The sequence below is a fragment of the Lacerta agilis genome, chromosome 2, assembly GCF_009819535.1.
Source record: "Lacerta agilis isolate rLacAgi1 chromosome 2, rLacAgi1.pri, whole genome shotgun sequence".
In the NCBI taxonomy this organism is placed as follows: Eukaryota; Metazoa; Chordata; class Lepidosauria; order Squamata; family Lacertidae; genus Lacerta; species Lacerta agilis.
This window is the reverse complement of record NC_046313.1, coordinates 71,758,897-71,771,364: the sequence shown is the minus strand read 5'-3', so window position 1 is coordinate 71,771,364 and position 12,468 is coordinate 71,758,897. Positions and strand designations below refer to the sequence as shown.

The window sequence follows — 12,468 nt, the reverse complement described above, 5'->3', positions numbered from 1 at the left end:
ACACAATAATCTAGTAAAATGTGGGCCTAGTCACATAACAACCTTAACATAGTTCAAAGGTTAATATGCTCAATAACTAGCTGAACTGTGAATTATAATATGGTTGCCATACATTCGGATTATCCTGGTCATTACTGGGATTTCAGTGTTGTTGGGGGTTTTTTGTGTGTGTGTCCCCCTGAAAGGGGAATGTGTCAAGTTCTTTGGCATTTTTTTTTATAAATACATCAATTTGTTTGTGTCTGGATTTTCACTTCTTGAAATATGGCAACCCTAGATAACCCGTTTAACTTTAAAATGACTTTAATAAGCATCACTTGGCTATCTGGAGTAGTGTTTTCCCCCTTTAAAGCAGAATGGCATGTATAGGCTTTGTTGTTCTTTGGTGCAACATGGCAAGTCATCAGGTAGCTCTTTGGAAGTCCTGATAATTAGCTGATCATCCACCTAGGAACCTGCAGTTATTGTGATGCCAGGATACTGACAACTGGGTGCATCAGCTACCTATTGAACTTTGCCTATGAGGGAAGTTGAGCAAAGATAGGATCTGGCCCACCAAGCAGATATAGTTCCCTACCCTTGCTATAAGTTCAACACATGCCTGCTGAATTTCTTGTCATGCAGTGAATACAGCCGATTTCCTTGTATCAGGAGTTTACAAGCAAACCTCAGGAAAAGAAAAATTGTTTGCTTTTTTAAAATAGCCATGGTATAGTTTCCTCATGTCATTTTTTGCATCTGTCTCTTTCTGACTTTGTCTGTCTGTCTGCCTTTCTCTCTCTCTCTCTCTCTCTCTCTCTCTCTCACACACACACACACACACAAATTACAAATTCACTAAAGCAGAAATATTATCTAACATATGGACAGCTATTTGAAATATGTTTTCAGTCAGCGATCTTGCAGAAATCTTATTCCACTTTTCTCAGACCTGGCATTCAGGTTTGAGTGGGCTACACTTAGCTGGTTTATGATACTGCAAACACTGACAAAACTGTCTCAGAAAATGAACCATTACCTGATTTCTGCTTCCCAGGCCTGGTGTTTCAGAGCATCTTTGAGTAACTGTATGGCTTGTAGGAGTCGAACTGCTTGATGAGAAACTGCTGGCTAGGATTGTTTTTCTAAAAGTTATTTCTAGAATAGATTAAAAAAAAAGTTCTTGAACACCACTGATGTAAAAACAAGCAAATGTGATTTGAAATATACTAAATAGTATTAACTCTCACATGCTTTGAGAAAGAAAATGCATTGTATTTCAAGCATACATTTATACAAGCATACATTTATACAATGTTTATACAACATTTATACTATGCTTGAGGTTACTTAACTAACATACCTATTTGACATACTGATAATTTAACAACAATGACTGAATACGCAGGTTCATCAGAAGCTTGGAATCTTATTACTCCCCACCCAGGCTGCTGCATTTATGCTTGATGGAAGCAAATGATCTCAATGGAGCTGCAGTCTTCCACTGAAATAACCGGGCTGCTGAAATGTGTGGAAGGCTTGGATTGCAGTTCAGATTGTTTCAGATTTGAAGTCATTTGAATAATTTTATGTCATTCAGATCAAAATTAGGGAGGCATCCATTTGTCCACTGCATTCATCCTTTTCCCTATTGCATAAGTGAGCCTATGTTTGGAATTTTCCATCACTGCCCCCCCCCCCAACTGTCCCATGACTGGCCAGCTGAACTCCCACGAGGGCTGTGAGTGGAGAGTGTGCTCAGGGGAGGAATTCATGTACTGAACAAGGCTAACTGGACTTAGTATTATATATATTTATTTGAAGCTCTCTTCTATATATAACCTCAAGCACTCAAGAGAACAATAATTGTTAAAATCAGAAGACAAATGGAAATACTTTTAGCTGTCAATGTTTTTATAGTAATTGTAGCATACATTCATGTGAAATGATCCTTGGTTATGGTATGAAGTAAGGCTAACAGCCCAATTCTAACTGTGTCTGCTCAGAAGTGAGAACAAATTATTATAGTGGGATGTGGTAGCTTACTCCTCTTAACATAATAATCCTAAGCACGTTTACTCAGAAGAAAGTCCCGCTAAAGACTGCTTCTCTAGTAAATGGGCTTAGGATAGCAGTCTAGAAGTGTCATGTAATTTAGTTTCAGAATTTCTTTTGTATTTCCTATTAATTTGCAACCAAAAAAATAGGTTTTCAAACCCCTTAAAATTTTGAATGTGTAATATCACACATTGATAATTTCTTGAACAGAAGATCCCTACAGTCTACCTGTTCATTATGAAGAAAAACAATCTACTGAATTCTGATAGTAGCTAAGGAAGCTGAAGAATTATTTGTGCTTTTCTGTTTCCTGTAAAAAAAATATTTAAATATTGGATTTCCTGCAAAAAGGCAGTTTTCCTGTAACACTTGATATGATTAATACTTTATGGAAACAGATGGTGTCACAAAAAACATCAGCAGTTGTTTCAGAAAATAAAATGGCAGAACACATGTCCATCCTTGGAAGTTTCAACCTGGAAGACTGTTACAAACATGCATGTCTGTTCAGGTTTTACCAAGTTAGATAAGGTTATTAGAATATTTTATTTTTGTACAATAAAATTGTTGGTCATCGTTTTAATTTATTTCCTTCACTTTTTACCCTTCTATGGAAAATCTATGATTGTCTATACAGCTGTTCTCATGCACCGATACTGCCTTATGTAAAACAATTGTCTACCTAGCTCAGTACCAGCAGAGACTGATTTAGGCACATTCGATATGTGTGTGACATGTGCAGAACCTGGAAGTAACCCAAAAACATCACAAAAGGGGTGGAATGGGGCGGGGGCGGAACAGGGTGTTTGCAGGCTTTTAAAACGGTGATTCAAATATACGTGATTTCGCTAATAATAATAATTTATTTATACCCCACCCATCTGGCTGGGTTTCCCCAGCCACTCTGGGCAGCTCCCAACAGATTATTATTATTAATAATAAAAAATGATAAAACATCAAATATTAAAAACTTCCCTAAACAGGGCTGCCTTCAGATGTCTTCTAAAAGTCTAGTTGTTTATTTCCTTGACATCTGATGGGAGGGCGTTCCACAGGGTGGGCGCTACTACCAAGAAGGCACTCTGCCTGGTTCCCTGTAACTTCACTTCTTGCAGTGAGGGAACCGCCAGAAGGCCCTCAGAGCTATATTTCAGTGTCCGGGCTGAACGCTGGGGGTGGAGACACTCCTTCAGGTATACTGGGCCGAGACCGTTTAGGGCTTTAAAGGTCAGCACCAACACTTTGAACTGTGCTCGGAAACATACTGGGAGCCTCGAAATGTAACTCCCACATAAATGAGAAGCTGCATTTACTGTCTAATCTCATAGTGGTTCTCCAGGATCTCAGGCAGTAGTTTTCTCCAACACCTGTTTCACATGAACATATGCAGCTACCTTATACTGAGTCAGATATCAAGTTGAGTACTGTCAACAGTGGAAGGCAGTGGGCCTCCGGTTTTCATGAAGAGGTCTCTCTCAGCTCCACCTAGAGATACCAGGGACCTCCTGCATGCAGAGCTAAGGCAGGTCACTGAGCTATGACCTATTGCATATATATATATGTCCATGACTTTGAATTTTGGCTACATTGATATTTGAAAAAAGAACTTGTGAAAACTAGCAATGTTAAAAAAAAACCAAATGCACATAATTTTGGAGGAAATGTCTTGTACTGATAGAGGATAGTAAACAAGGAAAGATATTGCAAGGACTTGCACATACAACATTTGGATATTTCCAAATTCCTACCACAATCTTCTTAAGTGTTTGAAGAAATGTGGCAAAATGTTTTCTACTTTATATTTTATTTGCTTGCAATAACCTATATAAATAAATTGAAGTATATGCCTCATTTACTGCTTATGTAGCATTCTCAGCACCCATAAGGTAAAGGTAAGGTAAATGTAAGAACGCCTAGACGTTTAAGTCCAGTCAAAGGCAACTATGGGGTTGTGGCGCTCATCTCGCTTTTCAGGCTGAGGGAGCTGGCGTTTGTCCACAGATAGCTTTCCGGGTCCTGTGGCAAGCATGACTAAACCACTTCTGGCACAACGGGACACTGTGACGGAAACAAGAGCACATGGAAACACCGTTTACCTTCCTGCCGCAGCGATACCTATTTATCTACTTGCACGGGCATGCTTTCGAACTTCTAGGTTGGCAGGAGCTGGGACAGAGCAACAGGAATTCAGCCCATCGCAGGGATTTGAACTGCCAACCTTCCGATCAGCAAACCCAAGAGGCTCAGTGGTTTAGACCACAGCACCACCTGCGTCCCTTTCACCACCAGTAGAGTTTTATAGGTTGATGAGAACACACAAAAGAGCCTGGTGGATCAGGCCAATGGCCTATCTAATCCAGCATTCTGTTCTCACAGTGATAACCCAGGTGTCTGTGAGAATCAGCAAGCATGACTTGAGCACAAGAGCACTCTTCTCCTTGTGGCCTCCAGTAACTCGTATTCAGATGCAATACTGCCTCCAACCATGCATACAGAAGTATTTGATCATTTGCCTTTGTGCTTCCACTGATGCTGCCAAACCCCATTTCCCTGTAAACAAATTCATGTATATCAATGCAGCCTAGAAAGGCAGAACCAAAAGGCCTGGCCATGCAGCATGATACATACATGATTACCTTGACTGGAGCTGACAGGACGAGGCAGAGAAGGAGAGGGAGGATGTACAGAAAGAGAAGAACAGTTTGATTTTGAACTGGCAGCAGAAAGCTTGGAATCTTCAGGGATCTGAGAAAGAAAAAATGAAGGGCTGGGAACAAAGGCTACAAAGCATCCCTATCTTGAATGAAAACAAAGACAGATTTGTTGGCAAGCAGTAGGGCTGTGATAAAATTAGATAATTTTAAAACACAGCTTCTTCGCCATATTACTGGATGTTGGCAATACTGCATTAACAGCACTTAAGATAAAATTAAAAAGTCAGGTGTATGAACACAAGTAAATTATCCACCTTTCAATGGACTAATTAACTTTAGTACCAGGGAAAAAATGTTAGGAATGTTTTCCCAAGAAATTCAAAAGCAAAACCCAAGAGTGAGAAGAACCCCATCAGTAACTGTTTCTTCCTATGGGCAATATCCAACGTTACTCATACTCAAAGCAGACCTAGTGAAATTCAAGGATGCCAACAAGATTCCCTGTGTATGGAGCACTGGATGTGGATTGAGCCCCCTGCATATACACGACATGCATGCAACCTACTGAAAATAACTGCTGCTTATGTGTGTACATATATAAACTTAGCCTATCCTACCTCACAGGGCTACTGCAAAGATAGAAAGGGTTGGGAGGGGAATGTACACAACCATGAGCTCCCAGGAGGAAAAGCAAGATACAAATATGCAAAAAATAAGCAACCAATACTCTAAGCATGTGCAGTTTCACAACTCCCAAAAAACACAACCTTTGACAACCTTGAGGAACAAAAAAACGTATCCATGTGTGCTAACAGTACAATCCATAGGAATTCTAACTTGCTGCAGCTGTGAAGTTCTGGATGATTTTATACCTGTACCCGCAGATTCACTTTGTATATTCTATATTGTTGTTTTATGGTTACTGCATATTAATAAGCAACAGCCCAGTCATAACAAGCAGACCAGTTGTGGCTGCATGGAGGGACATGGAAAATCAGGAGGCAGGGGGAAGAGAATGACAACGATGACCTTGCAATATCACAATTTCCCCCCAGTATAGAGTAGTTTGATGTGGGTTTTCTAATACAACCAAGACCACAGCCTGCTGCACATGGAAGATCAATACAGAGTTTAAAATAATATTTACCACTAAGCAGATAATTAACAAAAACCTGTGTACTTTACATCCAGACCCCTAGAGACTTACATCCCATTGAAATATGTTTAATACCCATTGTTCAATATTTTTATTAATTTTTATTTGTATTTCATTTCTTGGGAGCAAAGGGAGGGGGAGGAGCGACCAAGAGGCTGTGGAAAGCAGTAGGGAGGAATGAGGAGAGAGGAGAAAGGGTTAAGCGGAAACAGTGGGGTGGAGGAGAGAGCCCCTGATGTTGCAGTTGTCCAGAGGCTCAGGGACGGATGGAGTCCATCAGCAGCGGAGAGACGGGAGAGGAAATGACGGGAGAGGAAATGACGGGAGCAGCCAGCGTAGGCGGGTGGGTTTGCCGAAACTATTATGTTGGGGGCCGTCCCGCAAGCGGGCAGTGCTGGCAACTGACAGTGAGGGGTCGGATGCTTGAGAAATGAGCTCTGCTTTGTAAATATGTACTTAATAAATACTACTCTAAAGCAAGCCGGCTAGCAAGTGGATTTTATCATGAAAGGCTCCCACTCGACCCTGACACCACCTTCATCTGTACAGATCACAGGGGCACTCCTTCATGTGTGTCGCTCCCAAGCCAATCAAAGCTTTATACACCAGTGTAAGCAACATGGTAGCATACAGGCAGCAAGTGAAGCTCCAAGAAAACTGGTGTTCTATGATTCATCCTTCTAGGAATAGCATGCAGCAAACTTGCTATGGCATTCTGCACCAGTGGCATAATCATGGATCAGATTCTGGGCAGCCCCACTATAATCCAGTTGTGCTAGAAGCTGCAATATTGCATGCTGATCACATTCTACAAGTGTTTCGCATCTCCTTATAGCTGTGCCAGTGGGGCAGGAAACACAAAAGCCTTCAGGGAGTCATTCTCATAACTCTAAACCATGATTTTGCATTATGTCCAAATACTATCAAGGAATGCCAGTGAAGTGAGGGAGAAGAAATGGTCTAAATGGAAAGTAGAGTGCACAAAGAAATGTCTTCAAACAAGCCACCACTTCCACATAATTTGATACATCAACTTGCCTTCTTCCGAAATAAAGTTTAAAAGCATCCTATTGAACAAGTTTCATTATCCATCCACATCTCACCTTTTTATCAGAGTTGTTCATTCTGCATTTTGCATCTTTTGCTTTTTGAATTGCCTTCAACACTTCCACAGTGTCAAGTTCTTTTTCAGTGGTCACTATATAATCCAAACAGACCTGAAAAACCAGGGGACCAACCATAATAAATATTCTACAGAAAAACAATTTGAATCCCATTAGCTTACCCAGACGATATTAAATCAATGCAAAAGTTAAAACAAAGCCTTTAGAACTCAAGTACATATAGACAGACATCTCAACTTAAGATTGCTGCTTATCGTATGAACTAGTTAAAATTGGCAAAGCAGATATTAAACACTGGAATAGCTAGCCCAGTACTGTCAATGCTGAGTGGAAGCACCTTTTTAAAGTCTTACACACAGGTCTCTCCTACCACTGCTACTTGATAGTATAGTTCAGAGGTGGCCAACTCCCAAGAGACTGCGATCTGCTCACAGAGTAGATCTGTGCATGCACACGAAAGCTCATACCAATAACTAACTTAGTTGGTCTCTAAGGTGCTACTGGAAGGATTTTTTTTATTTTTTTATAGAGTTAAAAACTGGCAGTGATCTACCCCCTTTTGGGGGGTTCAGGTCAAAGTTGTTGAGTTTTTACAGGGAGGAGGTAAAATGTTGAGCTTTTTTTAGGGGGGACACAGATGTTCAGCTTCTTTGGAGGGAGCCAATGATCTACCAGTGATCTACCGCAGATGTCCAGTGATCTACCGGTAGATCACGATCTACCTATTGGACATGCCAGGTATAGTTAATTGAAGAGACTGGGGATTGAATTTAGGACCTTCATGAAAAGCTTGGGCTCTATCACTAAGTTTTCATATATTGTGGGTCCTACTTTTTTATCAAGAACAAGTCATATGTCACATTGCTTCTAAAAAAAAACAAAAAAAACATGCTGTTTTCACACTGTATATTATACAAAAGCAAAATGCCATCAAATGTTAAGTATGAGAACATTTACCTCCGAGGCTCTGTCCCCAAACTGAGCTAGCACTTTGGTCCTGTAATCGGGAATAATACTCAAAGGATTGTTGGATAAGACAACCTTTTCCAAGCAAGGAAGCCCTCCTATATTCTTTATTTCATCAATCTGAAAAGCACAGGAATAGAAAATAAATTCTTCCATATATTATTTTCTGATTGCTCTCTTTATAGTGATAGGCTGCAGATTGTAATTCTAAAGCAGTTTATTAAAAATCCTATTCTGTGACAATAATAAATTAGAAGACATTTGCTGGTTCTGCACCAAAAGAGTGCAGATTTATGACTAGGAGGGGCTAGGGAGACTGGAGGAATGGGTTGAAATAGGACTGAAGATTCCATCCGGACAAAATGACCTTTTTAAAAAAGGAAGGACATACATTTCAGTAACATACAATAATAAAGAAATAAATAAAGTGAGACAATACAACTGAATTAAAATTACACACAAAAGCTAATTTGGGTAGTTTTATTCAAAATCCCCCAAAATAGTTGATTATTGGGGATAGTAACATCCCTCCCATAAATTTTACTTATTTTATTACATAATACAAACGTTTGAAAGATACAGAAACAAACAATGGCTTGTCTGTTTGACATCATGTAGTCCACAAATGAGTGGCGAAATTGCCATTGCAGAGAGATATAAGCTGAGCTTTTTAGTAGACGGAAGCCACACAATAAGCTTAGAACTTTGCTCTCTTATTTACAGTAAAAAGGGGAAATAAAGAAGCTCAGGATTCCATGGAGATGAACAGGAATCAGAGTGCATGATTAGCAGTATGAGACCATGCTGATTTCTAGACCCCCAAAATAGTTACAAATATTGCTTAACACTACTTTTTTCACTCAGTAAGACTTCTGAGTAAACATGTATATGATTGTGCTGCATAATACCTGGTCCACTTTGTTGTTGCTAAGATCCAGGTTGACTAAAGAATAGAGTTTGTTGAGGCCATTAAGTCTTTCCAGATGATTCCCTGCTAAGTTCAGTGTTTTGATATTCCCAATTTTGGTATGAATACCTTCTAACGTTGCAAGTTTATTGTAGGATAGATCCAGATGAATGAGGTTGTAGAGATGCTGCAACAGAAAACATAAGCAGATTATATGCTAATTTAATAGCATTTGTGCTATAAATTGACACCCCAGAGCTTTATAACGTTGCTATTTATACACAACAATTAAAGCGGTAATTTTATATAATTAACTTAATGGGCCTTATTTCTGAGCAGACATGCATACAATTTCACTGTAAATCTCTTAAGTGTTACTTAAGTAAGTATTGCAATGCTCACTTCCAAAACTGCACTGAAGACAGACTTACCAAGAGAAAGGTAACCAAGCAGGTTCAGTGTCAAATCATAAGCAAACATTTAAGGAACTAAACAAAAATGCATACTATAATATCACCAAAGATGTCAAAGCTAACCTGTAAGTTTTCCACTAGTGGTACATCGTTGTGGCTTAAATCAAGAAATTCTATCTTCGGCATAAGTTTCTAAAACAAAGAAAGAGTAACCTTTTAGTGTGAATACTGAACACTGTTTGGAATCAGAACGACATGATTAGTGCTATGTACCCAAAGGAATTTAGGAGCTGAATTTCTCAAGCAGAGCCTGAAGGCCACAAGGCAAACCTCTTTTGAAAGTAAGGGAAATTTCAAAAGCAGTTTGCAATATAGCACAGCTCTCTGCAGTTCAACGGGGAAAATACAATTAGGCATGATCTTTGGCAAAGGTGTTCAGAAGCCTCGATCATTTTATAGCATACTATGAAATGAACAAGGCTTTTGGGCATCCCTGTCAATGTTCAAAAGCCATTATCATTTCACAATATGCACCACTCACTTCCTTTTAAAATTTGTCTGAATACGTTTTTTTAAATATGGTCTTACCACAGATTCATCAATTCGAGCTATGCTGTTGTGACTCATATCTAAGGTTGTTAAAGTCCTCCACGTTGGAATAACTGCAGTCACAGGACGACTGGAAGGTGCGCCCTCTGGTTCCCACTGGTCAAATTCATAGGCCTCAGGAACTAGGACCTCCTGTTCAAAACACAGAGAACGCTGAATTAAATTCTTTTTATTTCTACTTTTCCCCCTCCCCCAAAGAAGTTTCAGCCTTGTAAACCATTTCCCCTCAAGAATTATGTGCAGAGATAAAGCCTACATTTTAAAAGCCTGAGTTATAAGATATTTCACCCAGAGTATTGTATGCACTTTAATGAGTCACACTGATTTTGGTGAGATTAGAAGTATAAATGCTTAGGACTGAGCTGTACAACCATCTCAACAAGACATCTCACTAAAATATGCTTACATTCAAATTCTGAATATAACTTTGTTACTTTGTGAACAGTCAAAAGCTGTAAACAACCGCCACATGATATAACTGCAAATGGTTAATGTTTCAGTCTTACCATCATTGATGTTGCTGAGAACTGAACACTCAGTGTAGCCAAAGTGTGCTTTGAGGAGGTCAGCCCTTTAATAACCTTTGCGCCACAGTGATTTATCTGTTTGTTTGTTTTTATCAAAAAGGGAATATAAAGCAAAATAAAGATCATCAGAGAAAAGCAAAATTCCATTTTTTATTACTGTACTACTACAACTACTCCTTTAGTTCTAGTACACCCAGTATCAATCTACCATGTTGGGATAAAATCAGCACCACAACATATAATCAATAAAAATCACATTACTCCACAAAAATTATAACACAATACTACAAAATCCAATATTCAACAGCAAACATCAACCTAAGCAGATAAAGCACTGAAATGAAGTTAATATAGTCCAGATGTTTGTGTAAACAGCTGGGTCTGTGACGAAAACATCTCAGCCAACAAGGACTGAAACTGATCCCAATTAACCATGCCACACACTGCTTCAAATGCAGCTTCATAGTCCAAGCAGATACAGGCAATTTTCTTTTCTAAGTGCAGGTGATCAAAAGTTCTACTTCACTTCTCTCTAAGCCTGATCTCAATAAGGTCATTATCACTTGGAACATCTTTGCTAGATGACATCTCAAATGCTGCAATGGAGAAAGCAAAATAAGATTTTATTTGCCTCTCAACAACCATGTGTTTGGTTGTATATTCACTATGTGACTTGTGCTCCCTGCACTCCAGCCTGTTGATCTTCTGAAAATTAAAGAGGCTTATGGGCTCCATAGCACTGAGAGTGAGTAGGCCAATAAACCCCTCCATCTCCAGGTTAATATTCAAGTAAGCAACTCTACCAGTTTCCAGGACAATTAATGAAGGTTTTGCAATATTTCAAAGCTGGGACCAAAAAACTCAAGACATATATTGCATGCACGAAGGCCCAGTTTCGGTCCTTGACTTCACCAAACACTTTTTCAACTATACCTGTATCTGATGAAGAGATTTAAATATTGATAGGTCAAAAGGCAAAAGATGTTCCTGAATGTTACTGGTTCCCAAAGGTCCACTTGTGCCTGTTATCTAAAGACAAAAAATAAGATATTACTAAATTAAGTACAAATTATGATGAATAATCCACAAGTGTTTACTGGCAAAAATGAAAAGCTAAATTTTACTGCTCACAGGACCTATATTCAATGTAATATCATGTGACAACCATCTAAAAATACAGCACACATATGCAGCTAAAACAAGACTGCCACCTTGTGCTTATATAGTGTACCATATGGTGTTTGAGTTAAAAGACTCTTCTTCATGGGCAAACTGACTCAGTATTTTTAAGGAGTAGTTAAAACAATATCCTGTGCTGGCCAATACAATCACTCAAAATATATTGGATCTTCATATATTTTTCTTTGAGGACTCTTCTCCATTCCTGGTGTTAAAATGTTTATATTAGAACATATTTACCTGCAGATACCGAGAAAATCTGGGCAAATATATCAAAGTGACAATTATTTGGTTTGCACACAATTAAACATTTAATGAATGGGCAAAATATAATATCATCTGAAGTAGTTGCAAAAGTCATGGTAAGACCACCAATATCCCCAGGTAGTACTGTCCCTGCATAGGAAATATAGTGAATCAAGGGAAGGTAATTACAGTGAGGCACTGATCAATGGCCAGACAGGAATACTATGCATTTTGATACTAGAGTTTAAGAGATCTATCATGTACTTTTACAAGGAAATAATGGGCAAGATATGCAAGGCAAGAATTGGACATTAAGAAATTGCAATGGATTTGTATCAAGGAACCATCAAGTTTGATTTTTTAAATATTTTGTAAACTACTTTGAGGTTTGTTTTTACAATCAAGCAGTATATAAATTTTATGAAAGAAATAATAAATGTACTATCAACACACTTAAAAGAAAAGTATTTTAAAACTCAGAACCAATGGAATTTGACACCAGATGAAGCCAGATTTGTCTGTCAGCATGAATAAATTGTTGGGACACATAAAGAAGCACGGGCAGACTGTCTAAATATATTTTGGGACTGTCCTATAATCCAGATTGTTTGAATTACAGGGAAATGATATATATTACCATTAGAACCAAA

At 38.7% G+C, this 12,468-nt stretch overlaps 1 protein-coding gene across 5 annotated transcripts in view; it reads right to left on the bottom strand.

The window, feature by feature from the left end:
• NISCH (nischarin) overlaps positions 1-12,468 on the bottom strand; it is a 37,148-nt gene that overhangs the window by 12,029 nt on the left and 12,651 nt on the right. For 3 of the 5 annotated variants that reach the window (XM_033140689.1, XM_033140690.1, XM_033140688.1), the window contains exons 6-14: positions 11,327-11,422; positions 10,373-10,468; positions 9,846-9,998; positions 9,381-9,449; positions 8,846-9,031; positions 7,929-8,057; positions 6,951-7,064; positions 4,674-4,782; positions 1,019-1,137 (exon numbers count right to left, since the gene is read on the bottom strand). In XM_033140689.1, the coding sequence (XP_032996580.1) occupies positions 1,019-1,137; positions 4,674-4,782; positions 6,951-7,064; positions 7,929-8,057; positions 8,846-9,031; positions 9,381-9,449; positions 9,846-9,998; positions 10,373-10,468; positions 11,327-11,422 (1,071 nt within the window). Of the gene's footprint in view, positions 1-640; positions 668-1,018; positions 1,138-4,665; positions 4,783-6,950; positions 7,065-7,928; positions 8,058-8,845; positions 9,032-9,380; positions 9,450-9,845; positions 9,999-10,372; positions 10,469-11,326; positions 11,423-12,468 lie in introns of those variants that run through there. The other 2 variants (XM_033140691.1, XM_033140692.1) reach the window with 2 other exon arrangements.